Source organism: Narcine bancroftii, chromosome 8, assembly GCF_036971445.1.
Source record: "Narcine bancroftii isolate sNarBan1 chromosome 8, sNarBan1.hap1, whole genome shotgun sequence".
NCBI lineage: Eukaryota > Metazoa > Chordata > Chondrichthyes > Torpediniformes > Narcinidae > Narcine > Narcine bancroftii.
The window spans coordinates 164,016,500-164,037,591 of NC_091476.1; the positions used below are offsets into that span (position 1 = coordinate 164,016,500).

General features: G+C 43.6%; 2 protein-coding genes across 3 annotated transcripts in view; one reads left to right on the forward strand and one right to left on the reverse strand.

The window, feature by feature from the left end:
* Positions 1-3,728: 3,728 nt before the first annotated feature.
* LOC138741542 (interferon alpha-inducible protein 27, mitochondrial-like) lies at positions 3,729-13,890 on the forward strand. Of its 2 annotated transcripts, none has more exons than XM_069895776.1 (4): positions 3,729-3,835; positions 4,653-4,700; positions 9,989-10,147; positions 13,704-13,890. In XM_069895776.1, the coding sequence occupies exons 2-4, from the start codon at positions 4,661-4,663 to the stop codon at positions 13,781-13,783; spliced, it is 279 nt and encodes a 92-aa protein (XP_069751877.1). In that variant the 5' UTR covers positions 3,729-3,835; positions 4,653-4,660; the 3' UTR covers positions 13,784-13,890. The 2 variants fall into 2 exon arrangements, with proteins under 2 accessions (XP_069751877.1, XP_069751878.1); XM_069895777.1 differs by lacking the exon at positions 3,729-3,835 and adding an exon at positions 3,867-3,890.
* Positions 13,891-15,705: 1,815 nt separating this feature from the next.
* smim12 (small integral membrane protein 12) overlaps positions 15,706-21,092 on the reverse strand; it is a 33,498-nt gene continuing 28,111 nt past the window's right edge. Inside the window, exon 4 of the mRNA XM_069895774.1 lies at positions 15,706-21,000. The gene's annotated coding sequence lies outside the window, so the exon portion shown is untranslated. The remainder of the gene's footprint in view (positions 21,001-21,092) is intronic.

The window sequence follows — 21,092 nt, forward strand, 5'->3', positions numbered from 1 at the left end:
ACCCTCCTGCCACTGGAAACAACTTCCTTATTTCTCTTCTCTAAGGCCCTTCATATCTTAGAACATTTCTAGTGTAGTGATAGAGTACTAGTGATACTCCTGACCACTAGATGGAGTCAGAGATTAATGTTGCAGTTCAGGTTTTATTCAAGAAAATGGCGGCACCACGAGGTCATGAGTTGTTAATAAAGTACTGTTAATACCAAAAGAACCTAAGTTTTGTTATTGCTTAAAAGAAACATGACATGGTGGCAGGAGTGTGTATTAATCATTATCAGCAGAAAACATTGAAAGTGAAATACTGGAAAGTGATGCTGTGAATTGGACTGGGAACATCAACCATGAGTGGTGATTGTACAAACAATGGTTCACACTGTATTTGCAAGCCATTAGATTTGATAGCAATCAGATGCACAGAAGATTGCACTACTACTTACCATGGTGGGACCTCAAGAACTAGAGGTTTTCAACACATTTGTTTTTTTCCGAGGCAGATGACCAGGGCAAGTTTGACAAGGTTATTGAGATGTTTGATGAATACTGCTCACCATGGAAAAATGAAATGTTAGAGAGGTACATGTTTTGTGCACACAAGTAGTTGAGCTTTGATACTTTCTTAACAGACTTAAAACTAAAAGAAAGAACATGCAATTTTGGATCACTGCAAGATTCAATGATTTGTGATCAAATTGAGATCAGAATTAGCAGAGCTGGTGTCAGAAGAGATCTAATCAGTGGCATTAGGGTTAACATTGGGGGGAGGGGGCAGGGGCACAAATGGCTGTTTGAGAACCTACTCAATGGAGGGGGGGGGGGAGAGGATGCCATAATTGCCATGGGCCTCTTCTGTCCGCCATGCCATCACATTTCCCCCTCCCTCCGGGGTTTCAGACAAATGCGTATGCTTATAACGGATGGAGATGAAAGCATGTGATGAATTTTGGTGACACCTCCTCTGATGGTGTCACTTGATTTGGTCTGCAAACCCCTAATGCTGTGGGTGGGTGTTGAGCACAATAACTAATTTGTGGGGAGGGCGTGGCCCGCGAATGTCCTCCCTTCCCCCAATGATGCCGAGCCTGGGAATTAGCGATCATAAAGTGAGAGAGAGGTTGCTGCAAGTCACGGAGCTTACTTTAGCTGGAGCTGTGAAGATATGCCACACCCCTACTCAGAGTGAGCCTGAGAGATTGGGCTCACCCCCCCCCCCCCCCCCCCCAGCCTGTGACCCCTAGTAAACTTTCAGATGGCCATGCTGAGGCTCCACTGCCTCACGCTGGCGATTCTGGAGTGGGTTCAGAAGTCAGTCCTTCCCACACTACAGACCCAGGAACTGTACCATTTCCCAAGGTTGCAAAGGACCCACCTGTTTTGAGACGAAGCACCAGAATTTGTAAACAACCTGATAGGCTGACATATTCATAAAACATCTCATTATATTTCGATTGCTTGCTAGATACTGGGGTATTTTGGCTGTTAGAATATTCTCAATGCCAAACATGGTATTCATGTATCGCTTGCTTCAGTCTTTCCTAGCAGCTGTCCTTTTGATTTTAACCCTTCTCCTGCCAGGGGAGACTGTGGTGAATGTCTGCCAAGCTGCCTGATCCCCTCTGGTGAGCCTTGCTGTACTAACATTGGCTGTGCATTATCTCTACTGTTAAGGACACTCCCCTTGGATATAACTGTGCATGCACCTATTGTCTTTCATTATTTTACCATGAGTTTCTGCTAATAAAAGCCATGATTATTGTTTGACCACATCGTCTTTGTCTACTTCATCAACTGGCACTTCACTGGGTAAAGAAAAATGTGGATGATACGAAAATAGGGGGAGTGGTAGATAGTGAAGGAGATTTTCTTCGATTATAGAAGGTTTGTTTGGAAGAGTGGGCTGAAAGATGACAGATGGAATTCAATGTAGACAAATGTGAGGTGTTGCATTTCGGTAAAAATGACCAGAATAGGACATATCCAGTTAAGAGGAGGGTATTGAGGCACACAGGGGAGCAGAGGGACCTGGGGGTTATGGTACAGAGTTCACTGAAGGTGGATTCCCATGTAGACAGGGTGGTTAAGAAGGCATATGGTATGCTGGCCTTCATAATATAGAGTATAGGAGCTGGGAAGTGATGCTGCAGCTGTTTAAGGCATTGGTGAGCCCAGGTTTGGAGTACTGTGCTCAGTTCTCGTCTCCAAATTATAAAGATATAGATAAGGTGGAGAGGGTGCAGAGAAGGTTTACAAGGATGTTGCCTGGTTTACAGCATCTGGATTATAGGGAGAGATTGAGGAGACTGGGACTTTATTGATTGGAACGTAGATGACTGAGAGGGGACTTGATAGAGGTATTTAAAATGATGAAAGGAATAGATAGACTAGACATAAACAGACTCTTTCCCGTGAGGGCAGGGGAGGTTGGAACAAGAGGCCATGAGTTAAGGGTAAGGGGGAAACACTTTAGGAGAAATATTAAAGGTGACTTTTTCACTCATCGAGTAGAGGCAGAATGGAATGAACTTCCAAATGATATAGTTGCGTCCTCTAAGAGAAGGTTGGATGTGTAGATGCAGGTGAGGGGGTTGGAGGGTTATTGGTGGTGAGCGGGAGGTTTGAGCTAGTGGAGTTGTTCTAGTGAACAGGTGCGGACTCGAAGGGCCAACATTACCTCTTTCCGCTCCGTAAACAGTTATATGGTTATATGGTACACGTAAACTCAAGGGGAAAGTTAAAGATAGAGAGCACCACCTCATGTTTGCAGTAGTCCGAGATGGACATGAATCTCTACTTGGTGACAAAACATGTGAAAACTTAAGCCTAGTCAAGAGGGTGTACCACATTAACAGAGCCAATGCACAGAACATCTCAGAGGAAATACTGGATCAATTTCCAGACCTTTTCAAGGGGTTTGGAGTTCTACTATTCACCTATAAGATAGTTGAAGGAGGATGCACAGCCATTAGTGCATGTCTTAAGGTGGGGTCCAGAGCCGCTAAAAAAAAGTTCAAGTAGGAACACAACTGAATGATGTTACTAGTGGTCATAAAGTGGAGGAGCCTACAGAATGGGCAAAATCAATAGTGCATGTGAAAAAGAAGAACGGTGACCTACATGTGCATGGACCCAAAAGACTTGAATGCCTCTACTTCCCCACCGGTGTTTCTCCCCTTCCCTTCCCTCCCCCCCTTGGTTCTGGAGCCTCCCCCCCCCCTTCCCCCTTGGGTCTGGTGCCTTTTCTCTTCACCCCACCGGGTCCGGCGCTTCACCCTTCCTCCCTGGGTCTGGCGCCACCCATTCACACCTCTAGGGTCTGGCATGGCCCCTCCCTCCTCCCTGGTTCAGCTGACTCCGGGGATATTAGTAGGGGTCGAGGTGGCTAATCCCCGGCGTGAAATTCTATCACTTGACGCCAGCGTGCTGAGAATTTTTCTACCGGACCCTATCCCAGTTAATTCGTGGGACAAGGTGCCAGTGGGAAAGGGGGGTTGGGAGGGGTACTGGACAAAGTGGTGACTCTGTCCTTCTGGACAAAGTTAGAGAATTTCATGTATGTCACATTCTAAAGGTGGTATTAGGTGAGAATGATGGAACCTCTACTGCAACCCCTTTCACTTGGGTGCTTTGCAGAAAATGCATTGAGTTTCAGGTTGGGAGGATTATATAGAAATAGAATTCTCAGCAATTGTCACGAAGAACAGTTTCGTTTCGTGGAAAACGAAACTGCCCTTGGGCGTGGCTGTTGTCTTTGCCGAAGACCTGTCCCTCGTGGATTGCAGAGATCTTATTTGTCTGAACGCAGCCGGCAGTCGAAGTTCAGACCTGCACTGAGCGTCAGGTAGGTAGTGGAGGCTGAGATTGCCAGTCTGCACCGTTAGGGAGACAGGAGGACAGTGAGTACACAAGCTGCCTTGTGCTGGGGTTTGGCGATGGGTCCGTTGAGGGAGCAGGAAACAATCATTTACATGCAATTTCACTGACATCACGGTACCAGCAGAGACGTTAAAAGGTGTGCATTGATTCTTCAGACGTGATGGGTGCATTTTTTCGGCTGCTCTCTGCCCCAGACTTAACTGGGTAGTGGAGGGAGAATAAAAGGTGCAAACTCAACCTTTAAGGGTCTCAACAAGTGAGCGGGATGTAGGGGAACCAGTGAGAGAAATCCATTCGGCCCCTCACTACACACACACACTGCCTTGGAGAATAGTTTTACTAACCCACGCTACTCAGAGTCAATTGATGCTGGGAAATAAATCCCTTGTTCCAAGTAAGAAAATTAGCAGGTTGTGGGGGATTGCTGTCTGGTTATTCCCTTCCCGAAGCGGTATACTCTTTTTGGATACTGATGGGGGTTGAGGGGTTGGGGCGTTAGGGGTCAAGGTGGGGGGGGGGATGATCTCACAAGATATAGGTGCAGAACCCATTGAGACTGCTTCACCATTCTAATCATGAGTTGATCCATCCACCCACTTACAGAGAGGGTGGGGTACAAGAGAGAGAGCAATGATATCCTAAGAAATAATATATCTTTGACCATTTGTGGTGTTTCATTTAATTGCAATGTATATTACACTTCAAGGTGCCATGGAGTCTTTTTGCTGGTAAATACAGCTTCAAAGGACGATATTTTAAACAAGTTATTGTTCTATTTACAGAAATAACCATGATCGGCAAAATAGCTCTTATAACAGGAGCTGGTGTTGGTGAGTAGAATCACTATAGGGTATGGTTATAGTTTGCATATACAACTGGGTTAGATCAGCTGACACTTGTAAAGCACTGCATGGAGATTTTGGTTGGAGTTTGAGAAGATGAGAAACGTTCTTACAGAACGTTGTTCTTCACTAATCACTGGCTGTGGTTGCAAGGAGCTGAAGCTACTTAAACTGTCAGTAATTGCCCACTTCTTCAAGCCATCCTGGATTTGGCAAGAATCTCTGGTGCATCTGGATTACTGAGTGACAGAAGGCCTCTGCCTGTGTCACAGCCCAGGAAGGAATAGGCTTAATTTGGGTCTGTGGGAGGGACAGGGAATGAGGGAATCTCGGGAGATGATGGGGAATGGGTGTGAATAGCGGCATGTTGGAGGACTGATATTGATCACCTTAAAAAGACTTGTGGAAGAGATAATCAACCTAGAAGCATTTAGAGGCCTGCATGAAAATCTTTTTTAAAAACAATAATAAATAGACAAATCAGCTTAGCTTAATTTCTAGTAGCTAAATATTTTCTGTAGAATGAGATTCCACTAAATAATTTGTACATACATCCTAGGTAGGGCAGTAGATGTGGTATATATGGATTTTAATAAGGCTCTTGGCAAGGTCCCCCATGGGAGACTCGTTCAGATAGTCATGAGGCATGGAATCCATGGAACCTTTGTTGTGTGGATTCAGAACTGGCTTGCCTGTAGATATTAAGTATTCTGCCTGGTGGTCAGCGATTAGCAGAGTTCTCTAGGGATCTATTCCGGGACCCCTGCTCTTTGTGATTTTTTTAAAATAAATAACCTGGGCAAAGAAGTAGAGGGATGTGTGGTAGGTTTGCGCAGGATATGAAGGTTGGAGGGGCTGTGGATTGTGCTGAAGGTTGTCGTAGGGTATAACAGGATATAGACAGGGTTAGGCAGAAAAATGGCAGATGGAGTTTAATTTGAATAAGTGTGAGAGGATGCATTTTTGAAGGTCAAACCTGAAAGAGTACATGGTTAATGGTCGGTTACTTAACCATGTGTAAGATGAGTAGAACCTTGGGGTCCAAATCCATAGATCTCTCAAAGTTGCCATCCAGGTTGACAGGATAGTTTAAAAAGCTTTTGGTACGCTGGGTTTCATTAGACAGGGGATTGCGTACAGGAGTCTGAGGTAATATTGCAGCTCTATAAATCTCTGGTGAGACCACACAGAATCACAAACGGCAACAAGGAATTATATAGGAGAGAGATAGATCAGCTTTTTGAGTGGTGTGACATCAATAACGTTCAACGTTAGCAAAGCCAAGGAGATGATTGTGGACTTCAGGAGAAAGTCAGGGAAACTTGACCCAGTCCTCATCGAGGGCTCAGTAGTGGAGAGGGTCAGGAACTTCAAATTCCAGGGTGACAACATCTTCAAGGATTTGTCCTGGAACCTCCATGTTTATTGAATCATGGCTATAGTTTGTGAGGTGTTTGAGGAGATTCAGTATGTCGCCATAGACTCTCAAAAACTCTCCACAGGTGTATTGTAGAGAGCATTCTGGTTGGTTACATCATTGTCTGGTATGGAGGTGCCAAATCTCAGGACAAGAAAAAATTCCAGAGAGTTGTTAACTTGGTCTGTGACGTCACAGGCACCAGGCTTCACTCCATCAAGTACATCTACCTGAGGCAGTGTCTTAAAAAAGCAGCCTCTCTATCCTCAAAGACCCACACCACCCAGGCCATGTCCTCTTCACTCTGCTACCAGTGGGAAAAAGGTAAAGGAGCTTAGAGATGAGCACTCAGTGACACAAGGACAGGTTCTTCCCCGCTGCCATCAGATTCCAGAATAATCAATGAACTAAAGACACTGCCTTACTTTTTGTGCCCTATAATTTTTTAGATTGTGGTTTATAATATGAATGTTTTCACTATGATGCTTCTGTTCATGAGAATAAATTCTGATTCTGATGTTATGTTCAGTTCTGGTCACCTCATTACACGCAGGATGTGGAAGCTATGGAGAAGGTGCAGAGGAGATTTACCAGGATGTTGCCTGGATTGGAAAATGTGTCTTATGAAGCAAGATAGCAGGGCAAGTGCCTGAATTAAAAAGAAAGGCCTACAGGATTGAGCCTCCTCCAACAGGAACTCTCAACCTGACTCTAGCATCCCACAGGATCAAGCCTCCATCGCAACTCTCTCCGGCCCCTCTCACCCTCCCCTTCCCCCTCCTGACTTTCCCAACCCTCTCCTCCCTCCCTTGGATCCTTCCTACTCTACACCTCCTGACCACCCCTGACTGGTCTTTATCATCTCATCCAACCTGCCCCTCTTGGAGACAGAACACCCTGTTCTCAGTCAAGGCCTCATCTTCGTCTCCCTCATCCTCAACAAGTCCACGCACATCATGATGCCGAACTCTTCGTTCGTCGGCTCTGTCTCTATACCCACTTCCATAACCAGGATTATCCACCCCCACGACAGATCCCTTCTCCTGCCTTAATCTTTCTTCCTCCTCTTGGACACCTCATTTCAGTTTTCTGCCTGGTCAGGACATAAACTTCACCTCTCCACTGACTCCTTCCAATCTCCCCCCCTTGAAACGACTGGCCCTCCGCTCTCTCCACACTAATCCCAACTCACCATCAAACCCACAGACAAAAATGGCGCTGTTGTGGACTGGTGCACTGACCTCTATCTGGCTGAAGCCAGACAACAACTCTCTGACACCTCTTATTTACCCTTCCAACAGGACCCCATTAAAACTCATCAAACCACTGTCTAACATATTATCTCTGACATCACTTCTGGTCATCTCCTTCGCACGGCCTCCAACTTAAATGTTTCCCAACCCCTCACTACCCAGTTCTATCTCCTTCCCTAGATACACGAACCCAATTTTCTGGCAGACTGATCGTTTCCAGGTGCTCCTGCCCCACTGAGCTGGTATCCGTCTACCTTGACTCCTTTTTGTCCCTGTGGTCCAATCCTTCCCTCCTTTATCTACGATATTTCACATGCCCTCCATCACTTCAACATCCAATCACAATACACCTCCATCTGCCATACCAAAGGCCTCAATGCCCTTTGTTTCTTCCTCAACCACAGACCCCCTCCACCACCACCCTCCGCCTCCTCCTCACTCTCAATAACTTCTCCATTGACTCATCCCACTTTCAGGTGCCCTTTATTTTAATTCAGGCGCGTGCTTGATTTTTACTCCTACCTTGAAGAAGGGCTCTGGCCTGAAACTTTATGTCCTATGGACGCTGCGAGACCTGCTGAGTTCCTCCAGCATATCTGTGTTCTTACTACAATCACAGTATCTGCAGATGATGCAGATCTTCACCTCTGCCTCAGCTCTCCCACCCTGTCTGCTTTGCACTGCTTGTTATAACTTCTCTTGACCCTGACAAAAAACTTTGGCTTGAAACGTCGACCTTTCTTTTCCCCTCATTGTTAGCGTTTCAATTCCTTCAGCAGACTCAGACCTGGCCTCCATTCTGTGTTGAGTTTGCACATTCTCCCAATGACCATAGGCTTCCTCTAGGTGCTGTGGTTTCCAAGCATCCCTAAAGACCTGCAGATTGTTGGATTAAATGCCCACTGTAAACTGTCCCTCATGTAGAGGTGAGTGCTGGAATTTGGGGGCAATGGATAGTTCTGTGGGGAGAATGAAATGGGATTGGTGTTGAAATGTGGACTGACTCACTGGGCAAAACAGTCTGGGTACGAATATTTTTTTTTGTTTAATTTAATGATTTTTTTTTAACTGAATGTTGTTCAGATAGATGTGTGCATTTCCACTCAGTGTATCCACATTGCAATGCACCTCACTCCTCATTTGATCGTGTCTCAGAAGCCGTGCTGAATCCAAGGGAGCGGTCTCATAAGATACTAAGCAGAGGAACTGGATACACTTTATATTTGGTCCCTCCGCTTTATGCCAGCTAAAGCCGGTGGATCCAGCTATGACCTCTTGCCTGCTGGCCTGTGCTCCTCACCCTGGTCCTCCCCAACCCCTCTCCTCTGACCTTTTAATTCAGGCATCTGCCTGATTTTTGCTCACACCTTGACAAAGGACTCAGGCCTATGTATGAATGATGCATGTATCTTTCCCATAAAGAACACTGTGTGACCTGCTGAGTTTCCCTTGCACCCTTGTGTATTTAACTACAATCACAGCATCTGCAGATCTTCTTGTTTAACCCCGCGTATTTGGAGCAGTTTGAATCCATGGAATGAGGCCCTTCAGCCCACTGAGAATCTTTTGACCATCAAGCGCCTATTTACATCAATCCTATTGTTAACTCCTGTTCGGCTCCTGTTCGGCTCCGAATCATGGGTCCTCTGCCGGCATCACCTACGGCTCCTAGAACGCTTCCACCAGCGTTGTCTCCGCTCCATCCTCAACATTCATTGGAGTGACTTCATCCCTAACATTGAAGTACTCGAGATGGCAGAGGCCGACAGCATCGAGTCCACGCTGCTGAAGATCCAGCTGCGCTGGGTGGGTCACGTCTCCAGAATGGAGGACCATCGCCTTCCCAAGATCGTGTTATATGGCGAGCTCTCCACTGGCCACCGTGACAGAGGTGCACCAAAGAAGAGGTACAAGGACTGCCTAAAGAAATCTCTTGGTGCCTGCCCCACTGACCACCGCCAGTGGGCTGATATCGCCTCAAACCGTACATCTTGGCGCCTCACAGTTCGGCGGGCAGCAACCTCCTTTGAAGAAGACCGCAGAGCCCACCTCACTGACAAAAGACAAAGGAGGAAAAACCCAACACCCAACTCCAACCCACCAATTTTTCCCTGCAACCGCTGCAACCATGTCTGCCTGTCCCGCATCGGACTTGTCAGCCACAAACAAGCCTGCAGCTGACGTGGACTTTTACCCCCTCCATAAATCTTCGTCCGCGAAGCCAAGCCAAAGAAGAAGAAAATTAACATAGAGTAAAACTGAACCTCCCTGTACTTCATTTATTACAGAAGTTGAACCTGCTTTAATACAATTATTGTGTTTTAATTTTTTTTCTTTTTTAACCTATTTTCTTATGTCTCTGGACAACAGGGGGTGGGGGAGCAGTAGACTTTGGGACTCAGGTGGTCACAATAACTTGGTGCAGCTACAAACCTTGCAAAACCTACAGGTGAATAGGGACTGCAGGTTAGATAGAGTGGCCTCTGGCCCATTGTTAAATTACATAGACGCCATGGCACATGTGCCTGTATGTTTCTGGTCTATGTTAAACTCCCTCTTTTTCAAATGTACTCTGTTCAAAGGGGAATGTTTTATTTTTCTTTTAGCCTCAAGCCTTGCCATTCCTGTGGCTTTGGGGGTAATGGGCTTCACAACTGCTGGGATAGTGGCTGGTTCTGTTGCTTCCAAAATGATGAGTGGGGCAGCTATTGCCAATGGAGGAAGTGTTGCGGCTGGAAGCTTGGTGGCTCTCTTTCAATCAATTGGTAAGGTCTAAGAAAGTGATAAGAAATGAGAATTTTTCAGTCTTTCTTAGTTAAATCTTTCAAGCAAGCATTTGGTGCAGAATAACGTTTTAATTGAAATGAACAATTATTTCAGAAATGTGCCTCTTCTGTGATATTTTAATGTCAACAATATGTAAATTACACCTGACTTGAGTGTGCTGCAAATAGAAATTAAGAAAATGGGATAATTTGCCGACAGAGGAGCGAGAATGATCATAGGAACACAGGAGTCGGCCAAAAATGGCCCATCGAGCCTGCTCCGCCATTCAATACGATCATGGCTGATCTCATTTATGACCTAACTCCACCTACCTGCCTTCTCCCCATATCCCCTAATCAGTGGTAGCAAGACTAGTCAATAGTGAGGACATTGACTTTCTAGAATCATAACCAATCTCCATTATCCAGAGTGACAATATCCACACACACACACACACACACACACACACACACATTCTAATCGTGAACTGATCCATCCACCTATTCACCTCCACCCCCTGGTTTTCTCCCTTTTACCCCTGACTAATCAAATACCCTGTTAATCTCTGCCTTAAGTACACCCAACGACCTCACTTCCATGGCTGCTTGTGCCAACAAGTTCCACAGACTCACGACCCTCTGACTAAATTAAAATTCTCCGCATCTTTGTTTTAAATCGATGCCCTTTTATCCTGAAATTATGCCCTCTCGTCCTTGAATCCCCTACAATGGGAAACCTCCTTGCCACATCTGCTCTGTCCAGGCCTTTCAGCATGTGAAATGCCTAAGAGGAAAGCAGCAGCAGCCAAATTTCTGGCCATAGTTTGCTCAAGTGCACAGGTGAGGGAAAGGTCTTAGCAAACAATAGTGGTCATGGATTTACTAGTGAGGGGAAGAGACAGACACTTCTGGTGCTAAGAACAAGTCTTCAGAATGGTATGTGGCCATCCTGGGGCCAGGATCGGTGGTGGTTCAGATTGTGAAGGGGGAGGGAGAACAGGAAGAGTGGTAGTATATGTTGGTACAGTAAAGCTCCTGGTATCCAGCACCTATGGGGTTTGGTAGATGCCAGATAAATGCATTTTACAGTTCCTTGAGACTTAAAATGCCTAACTAATGCACCTGCATTAAGAATAAACAGTTTTAAAGACAAAATACTATACTTCACTTACACTGAACAACTTCATTTGCATGAATATATAAACCAGAAAGCATTTTATCTTATTTTCAATCACATTTTTTGAAAATATTTTACCACCACTGGACCTGCAGGTTCCTCCCCCTCTGCAGAGCCACCCGAAAGATGAACAATAACTCTTACAGTTTTTCAAGCAGTTTACTAAAAAGGTTGATGAGGGGAAGGCGGTGGATGTTGTCTATTTGGACTTTAGTAAGGCTTTTGATAAGATTCCCCATAAGAGGTTAGTAAGGAAGGTGGAAGCATTAGCTATTAATAATGAAGTAGTGAAATGGATTCAACAATGATTGGATGGGAGATGCCAGAGATTAATGGTGGAAAATTGTTTGTCGAATTGGAGGCTAGTGATGAGTGGAGTGCCTCAGGGTCCACTGCTGTTTGTCATGTATATTAACAATCTAAATGATAGGGTGGCAAATTGGATTAGTAAATTTGCAGATGATACAAAGGTTGGCAGTGTTGTGGACAGAGAGGAAGATTATCAAAGTTTGCAGCATCAGTTAAAAGATTGGGCTGAAAGATGGCAGATGGAGTTTAATACTGATAAATGTAAGGTACTACATGTTGGTAGGACTAATCAAAATAGGACATACATGTTAAATGGTAGACAATTGAGGAGTGCAGTGGAACAAAGGGATTTAGGAGTCATGGTACATAATTCTCTGAATCACATGTGGATAGGGTGGTGAAGAACGCATTTAGTATGTTGGCTTTCATAAATCAGAGTATAGAATGTTTGGTCGCCGAATTACGGGAAGGATATAAAGAGTAGAGAGAGAGAGGGCAGAGGAGGTTTATGAGAATGTTGCGGGGGTTTCAGGGTTTGAGTTAGAGGGAAAGGTTGAGCAGGCTGGGACTTTATTCCCTGGAGCGTAGAAGATTGAGGGATGATTTGATAAAGGTATTCAAAATTATAAGGGCGACAGAAAGTCAATGTGGATAGGCTTTTTCCACTGAGAGTGGGGGAGATTCAAACAAGAGGGCATGGATTGAGAGTAAAAGGGGAAAAGTTTTAAGGGAAACATAAGAGGGGATGGGGGTGTGGAATGAACTTCCGGCAGTGGTGGTAGAAGCAAGATCGATGTTAATATTCAAGGAAAGGTTGGATAAGTAGATGAACGGGAAAGGTGTGGAGGGTTATGGGCCGAATGCGGGTCAATGAGACCAGGTGGGAGAAGATGTTCGGCACAGACTAGTCGGGCTAAGCTGTCCTGTTTTTGTGCTGTAAATGGTTCTATGGTTATAACATTATAGATAATTAACCCTCCCCCCCCCCCCCCCCCCCCCACCACCCGGCTCACTCTCCTCAAGTTTACAAATAAAGCCTCTGACTGGGCGACTCTTACTAAGCAGGATAAGGAGTCACTTTAAGAGAGTCACCCCAACAACGAGGGGCATCAACCAGCTCTTCATCCTGGGTGATGACATTGCTATTTCACACAACTTTATTCAAACACCTGCCCAGAGTAAAGCACCTCCAAGGCCCTCTGCCTGTGGAATACTTGCTCCCACCAAAGGTTTGCATGTTTCTTGATGCTGCTGGTTGTTGAATTCTGGATCCTAGTGGTTTTAATGTGCTAACAAGATTGGTAGAAGGAGGGATGAGGTTCTGCGTACTGATTTCAAGGAGTTAATTTGAAGATTAAAGAGCAATATCTCTGGAGTTATAATCCCAGAATGAATCCCTGTGCCACATGCTAATGTGCAGATAGAGGAAGATACGATGAATACATAACCACAGAGCTATTGCATGAGGGAGGGCTTTTATTTTGTTTGTTTTATTTGTCTGTCTACACTGATCATATTTCCCCACATTAGGTCTGTCTCTATCTATGCCATATCTATTTAAGTGCTTGTCTCAATGTGTCTTCATGTTATCTGTTTGTATCTGGCAACACACCTTGGCTCCACATTCCTGAACGTTCTCCATGATAATCAAGCCTTCCATAGCCTAAAGATCTCCTTATGTCTGCCTTCAAAGATTCAGCCTCACCAGAATTTCATACATTTCTAACCATCTGAGAGAAGAAATCGTTTGCATCTAAATAACGTGTCATCCATTTAAGGTGAAAATGGACAATACGTTATTGTGAAGCTGTGGCAGTGAGGTCCAGATATCAACCATTCTCTGGACAGAAAAAGAATACTTTTTCCCCCTTATCCCCTTTAAATCTCTTTCCCCTCATCTTAAATCTATATCGACTTGTTTTTGATAATCCCTACAATGGGGAAAAAAAAGAATTAGCTAACAAATTGTTGGTGGCATGAAACTGGAATAAGAGGAATCGATTGTTAATAATTTAAGGGTGCTCTCAGATAGCCACCAATTTATTCATACTGATAATTTTCCATTTCTAGGAGCGGCAGGACTGTCTGGAACTGCCACTGTCGTGACGGGAGTTGCAGGTTCTGTGATTACTGCAGTCATAGCATTCTGAAGAGAAAACTGCCTTGAGAAAACTGAAAATAAATGATAATTCTTCCAATATTCTGAATATGAACCAAAGGAATGTGATTAATAATGAATAAAACATGAATCATCTAATGTGTAACTGTTCTGGTTATTGCAATGGAGAGGTCCTGACAGGGTAGATAAAGAGAGGATGTTTTCCCTTCCTCCAGAACTTTGGACATTGCTTCGAAATCATCCATTTTCACCCTAAATAGATGACACATTATTTTAAAGCAAAGGATTCCTTCTCTCACATGGTTAGAAATGTATGAAATTCTGTCGAGGCTGAATCTTTGAAAGCAGACATAAGGAGGTCTTTAGGCTATGGAAGATTCAATGATAATGGGAAACAGTCAGGAAGGTGGAGCCAAGGACAATACCAGATCACCAATGACCTCACTGAACATGGTTTGGTGGTCTGTCCCATCCCCTATCTTCTGAATCTTTAGGGTGCGGGCAATTAGTCTGAGAGAATTATATTTTTTTCTGCATCCAGACATGAGCCCAGCTGTCAAAATATTCAGTCCCACTCTCCTAGATTAAGTCTGGGATTAGTTTAATATGCAGTAGTTCTTTTTAGATATTGTTGGCTATATCTAATTGAACATGACAGTTTTCCCCCCAAATGTAAAACATTTGGTCTGTAGGTTATAGTCACACCTAATTTCAGTCTTTGATATGGCTGTACCACCTCTCAGTGTGTCAGTGAGCAAATCCTCCAGTAATTTGTATTGGGGGCCATTCATCAACATTCATGAAACATACAAAATGTCCTCAGAAAGGACGACAGACAAGTTTCAGACAGACCAAAATTCATCTTTTGCCCATTGGATGATCTTCCAGCTTATTTCAGTCCTGGGAGCAACCCATAAAGCACAGAGTCCTCGACAAAGACCAAACTTTCTTGGCAAAGGCACCATCCAAGGCAAGCAGTGTCTCATCCTCTCAGTGGGCTGAATGCCCTAATTCCAATCCTATGTCTTATGGCCATATTTTGATCTGTGCCATTTCATTTGGGGCACAAGCCACTCTGCAAACCAAGAGGAACATGGAGGATCCGACTTCCCCTAAGACTGTTTCAGCTGCGTATCCCTCCTTCATCAGCAGTGCTGATGCTAGAGCCCCTAGCAGCATGGACGCAGAGGCCAGCAATAAAAATGGCGAATCTGTGCCTCACGATCAACCAAGTAAAAACTTTTTTTTCGAGATGAACATTTTTCATGTGTTTTTGTGTGTGTTTGCCCATACAGGGCTATCTCGCTAATGTCGCTTGTTTTCTACTGTTCTCTAAGAGGCCTGCCACGTCAGAAAAGGCAGAAAGCAACAAAAGCCCAGCTGGTGACAAAGGAAATAAAGGACTTGTTACTGCCAAAGGACCTTGAAGATGGGGAGAGGGGGTATCTTTGAATAGAAATACAGAGGGCCCATGACCAGCTGAGGAGAGAGGTGCAGGAGTCCAAGGTGGCAGCACGGGAGGCCGATTGGCAGGTGTGGGCAGGTGAAATGAATGGGTTTGGCAAATGGTTAAAGGCATTCAGCATGAGATGCAGAATCAGGCCTCACTTCTGTAGCAGCTCCTGTACCACAGCACCCTGCTCCGCAGCACCAAACTGCCTCACGAATGCACCGCACTCCTGCACCCCAGAGACAGTATTATTCTCTGCTACCACAGGAGAATGACGGCATCCACTCCTGTCGTCGATTTCTTCGGGCCTCTATAATTATTTAAATAGAAAACACAGCCTGGGAGATCATAGGAGCATAGGAAGTAGGAACAGGAGTAGGCCAAAAATGGCCCATCGAGCCTGCTCCGCCATTCAATACGATCATGGCTGATCTAATTTATGACCTAACTCCACCTACCTGCCTTCTCCCAATATCCCCTAATTCCTCTATCATGTAAAAAGATCATTTCAGAAGAATTTATTGACAAGGTTAACCTTGGAGAGTCCACAACAGAGACTCTGCCCATATGAGGCTGAGAACAAGCTTTTATAACCCAAAACAAACAAGTCTTTAATCAATTGCTACAGGATATGTACTCCCTCTCGCACAATATGGTTACAAGACAGATTGAAAAGCAGGAAACATACAAGGATGCATCCTTATCACATTCCAACAAGTTCATGTGAGTTACTCCCTCACCCTCTTCTGTCTTGGCGTCTACTTGGACGAGACATACGAGTCATTTCAACCACCTCCTTCCTCCAGCTGCTGGAGTGATTTAACAGTTATCCGCACAGTGTTGGGCCTTACAACATTTGCACAGGGTCATTGGTGTTTTATTTATTTGTAGTTGTACACCGTTGAATTCACTCCTTTTATTGTTATTTCCATGCTTCCTGCACACTGCAATTCTCTGATATGTGCAATATACATTGACTAAAAGTTGTTATTTGCTTGCTGTAATTGTTTACAGAATGGACATAATTGCATCACGGATCACCTGGTGACTGTGTGAAATTTACAAGGATGTTGGGCGGAATGGTGGGTGTAGCGGTTAGCACCGTCAATCTTTGCTTACAATTTTTTAAAATGTAAATTGCTTCTTGCAGGGAGATTATTTTGTGTTGAATCAGGTCACAGCTATTCTTGCATTACAGGTCCTTGAAGACACTGTAAAAAAATGCTGAACCTGCTTTATATCACTGTGCAAGGAAATGAATTTTAAAAAATTAAATGAACCGCGCTACTCCTTTACAGGACATTGTCTCTGCAAAATACAATGTTAATGAGAATTAAGCGAGAGGTAAAGTCACTCTGAGATTTAAATAAACAAATTATTGTGAAAGAATTGACTGGACATATTAAACCTTGGATCTCAATATAGGAAGAAGGAAATAAAAAATAGACAATGGTGAATACCCTCCACATGTTGGCCAGCATCTATATAGATTGAAACAGATTTAAGGTGCCAGGTTTTTGCAGGAATCTGACCTGAAATATTGATGTTATTTCTCTTTCATAGAATTGAATTGCAAAATGCTACCAGCATTTTCTGATTTTATTTCAGATTCCTTCAACTTATAGTTTGCTTGGCTTTCAAAAAAGAAAGGCTTGTTCTTGCAGTGATGCAGAGGCAAAGATCCCATTTCTTGGCCTCCAGATGACCAAATATTATCTGATTCAGTTACATAGGGTGGATAGAATTCTGCAATGATGGCATCAAAAGTCAAAGTTGGAGGGAAAAAAATAAACTAAATATTGAGGCTGAATGGTGAAATATACAATATACTCATGCATATTGGACCCATTTTTTGGGTCAAATTTGGGAATATCAACTTTTATAAGGGTCATACTTTTGACCATGGTAAGTACCTGAATCGTTCAAGGCATCGGGAGCTTGGATGCCCGCAAACGGGGGGTAAGTCTGTATTTCATAAGCTGGGAGGTCTGGTGGGCGGGTAGCTGAGGCAAGGGTCCACGGTCGGGGCATGGGGAGCTCAGGTGGGCAGGTGGTGGGGCCAAAAATAGGGGGGGGGGGGTTGGTGGACTTAAATGGGATCAACTATTACACAAATATATTCTGTAGTCTAAAGGATGATTCACAGAAGCAATTGACAAGTGGCCGTGAAGATAGGAAGGTTAAAATTGACTTGGAACGATAACGAATGTGGATGGAAGCTGAAGATTCCTTCAACTCACCTAAATGGAGCACATTGAGAAAAAAACTTGATGGCAATTAAAGATGACTAGGCAGTCATCTAGATGCAGTGTCATTTGCGATGGACAGTATCATAATGTTCATGTTACCTTAAGTAACTAAATTATTTAATTTGTAAATAGAGTGGAGAATTAAATTTGTAGGAAATCTCATTCCTTATTATGATAGATTGTGATTTTGTGTCAGTTTATAACATCACTAAACTATTTTGAATAATCGATTGGTTAATAGAAAATGGAATCTTGAGCAATTTTAATGCAGATGGATAATTAGATGGCTGTATGTCTGGATTCTAGAGTGATGTTCAAAAGTAATGCATTATTATAATATACTAAAGTTAATCCAGAAATACTGAGGTACAAGGTAAATTCTCATTCTGTCTCTGAGCAATAATCTATAAACACAGTTGGTCACTTGTTTGTACATGTGAATAATATTTAAAATTTTCATTCTGCTAATAATTTGCTCTTTTACAGGTTCATGCTCGTCTTCTTGTGACATAGGTAACTTTCATTCCTTTCTACTCAACAAATCACTTCTCACCCTCCTCCCTGCCTCTACATGTGGCTTCTGTATTTATTACGTGAATAGATAGGTTTAACTTATCTTTTTCTCATCAGGCCTAGAGATATCATGACTGAATGAGGGACCTTTTCCGACTTTGCTCCAGCATTGTTTATTCAAGTAGGAGAATGCCACTGTGTTATTTTTTACTTGCATTTATAGTGTCTGGTCACTGGCATTTACTTTATCCTTCTGCCCATAATCCCCATTATCCTTAATTCCCCACAAAACAGAATTCTTGACTCGACATCCTTGACCATCTGGGGAGAATTCACAACTTTCTGCTGAGAGTTCTCTCTCATCACAGTCTTAAATGGGCAGCCCTTTGTCTTGAGACTTTGTACAAAAATTCAAAATTACCTCAGCCCACCCTCCCAAGGGAAAAAAAGGTCCTCACAATTACGTTTTTTTTTAAAGACTGCAGACATGTAAATGGCACACTCAAGGAATTTTGCTGCAACACGGGCAGTCTAAAAAGGAACATACAGGTATTTGGAGTCAATTCCTGCCCCGCGATTTATCCTGCAGGACCCCTACAGCATTTTGGAGGAAGCCTGCGTGTAAATCGTACCGGAAAAATTCGTTGAGGTCATGCAGCCTACTGCACGTCCAACCATCCAGACTGATGCACTCAAGTACTTGCAGTCTAAAAAGGCGCCCAGTGTGGACAACCACATGGGCAGTAATTATGTTAATTTTTTCAGCAATTTCCCAACACTGCTGTCTAAAAAAACCTCTGGGAATCTTGTACGTTTCAACAGATCAGCTGCTTTTCTGAATACTAAAGAGCCCATACCTGACCTTCTTAACCTTTCCTAATAGAGCCCTTCATTGGAAGAATCTATCTGGTGAATCTTTAATGTATGAAGCTGTAAGCAGTATTCCACATCTTACCAGAGCTGTTCAGTATGATTTTCCAACTTTTGTGCACACAAATGTATTACTCTCAACACTACAAGACATTTGCTTGTGGGGTGACATTTTAAGTGGCAACTGATTGAATGCCTTTAGGCAATCCAGATAAACCACAAAAATCTCTAATTTATCCACCCTGCTTAGTAAATCTTCTAAGAATTTGTAACACATTTGTCAAATAATGTAATAAGGCTACATCGTATGATGTTTTCTGAAGTTTGCGTTTACTCTTTTCTTAATAATGGTGGCCAAGTTATTCCCAGCTGTTGGTGTTAGACTAACCCTGCTTTCTTTCTTTTTTTAAAAAAATTTCTAAACTATTGCGGTCTTCGTAGAATTTTCAAACAATTTGAAAAATCGATCTGCTTCTACCATTACTGTAGCCACTCAGAACCCCTGGATCTAGGACATCAGGTCCAATTTTTTTCCTCCCATTACTTAAACTATATTTTCCTTTTGTGGTCTTGAATATTTTACCTTCAGTTACACTTTTTTTCTTGAATGAGGTTGGCTTTTCCCGGGAGGATAGGCACAAAATAATTGTTTAACACATTTGACATTCCTTATTCCCTATTATTGATTCTGACGTGGTTATTTCCGAAGGTCCAATGCTCATGCTTATTTCTCTTTCCATTTTACATAAATTTTTAGCTTTTATTGTCTGTTTCTGTATTCTTTCCTGATTTATTTTTATTCTATCTCTTTGTAATTTAAAAAAGTACATTGTCCCCCACACTACTTACATTTGTACTGAGGAAAAATACATTGGATATTAATTTAATTTTATTAATTTTTGATGTAATTTTAATTTAGATATTCAACATAGTAACAGGCTCTTCCAGGCCATGATCCCATGCCTCCCATGTGACCAGTCAACCTACTATCCCCATATGTCTTTGGAGTGAGAGGGGAAACCAGTACCCTGAGAGGAAACCCTTGCAGGCATGGGGAGAATGTCCAAACTCCTTACGGACAGCACTGGATTCAAATCCGGGTCATTGATGGAATAATAGCAACATGGTAACCCTGCACTGACCACATTCTCCCTGCAACTTGTTTATTTACTTGAAAGTGGACTCTGCTCTTCATTTCACAGATGTTGCCTGACCTGCCGAGTGCATCTGATATTGTTTGCTTTTGCTTCCAATTTAATAATGAGTTTATTGTCATTTCATTGAAAAATGTACTTATGCACCAAAATTCTGACTTGTTGAAGCCCCTTACTTCATGAAAAGACTGCAACTTACAATCAATTAAAAAGAGATGACCAATATTTAAATGATTATAGGGCAAGTAGACAGTCCCTTTGTGGTGTTGGAGCAATACCTGATGGGTAAAACAAGTGGAGGTTCAAGAATCTCAGAGTCATTGTGATGCACCATTAATTACCACAAAACACTGAGGTTATTGTCTATAGACTTGAGCAGCAGCCAGCCTCATCAACTGATCCTGGCAGAATGATTGGGGGAGCATGCAAGAGGTTGTGGGTTGGATTGATCTAGGCTGGTGTGTCCAGCCGGCAGCTTTTTAAGAAGAGTCCTGCAGGGAGAAAAAGACGAAGCAGATATATACACATATTTCAGTCTGTCAGGGGGGGGGGGGGGGGGTCTCCTCTTCCACTGTGAATGATGTGGTAATGGCTGGGGGACAGCTGTGGTGCCCTGAGCAGCCTCTGGGGTCGGTGTGTCATCACTGGATGCAATTCACCAGGGGGTCAGATGAAAGGATGACGTTCTGGTGCAACGTAGGTGACATCAGTTGCTGGGGGGGCGGGGTAAGTGTGCTCAGCAGCAGGTTCAGGGACCCCCAAAGTCGAGGGGGAAAGTGTCTGTTAGTGGTCGAAAGTAGTCGGAGGGGTTTCTGATGGTGACAAATCCCAGATCGAGATCATGCCCTTGCTCCCATCAGGAACAGCCTCATAAGTGCACTGGGGGGTTGCATGAAGGAGGTGGACCCTCTCGACCAGTGGTTCAGTCTCAGTTTGCCTGGTGTGATTCCGAAGCAGAACCGGTCCTGGGGAGGTCAGCCAGGCAGGCACCATAGTTCCTGATGCAGATTTCCTAGGGAAGGGAAACATATGTTCATAAGGTGTATGGTTAATAGCCGTGCATAAAAGCAACCACCTCAAGTGAAGTGCATCTAGGAGGACCTC

What these genes read in the sequence shown, in the direction of transcription:
- LOC138741542 (XM_069895776.1), top strand. Translation starts at nt 4,661, where the DNA reads ATGATCGGCAAAATAGCTCTTATAACAGGAGCTGGTGTTG. An exon ending in TATAACAGGAGCTGGTGTTG is followed by an intron (nt 4,701 to 9,988) that starts GTGAGTAGAATC and finishes TTTTTCTTTTAG; the next exon opens with CCTCAAGCCTTGCCATTCCT. An exon ending in GGCTCTCTTTCAATCAATTG is followed by an intron (nt 10,148 to 13,703) that starts GTAAGGTCTAAG and finishes TTCCATTTCTAG; the next exon opens with GAGCGGCAGGACTGTCTGGA.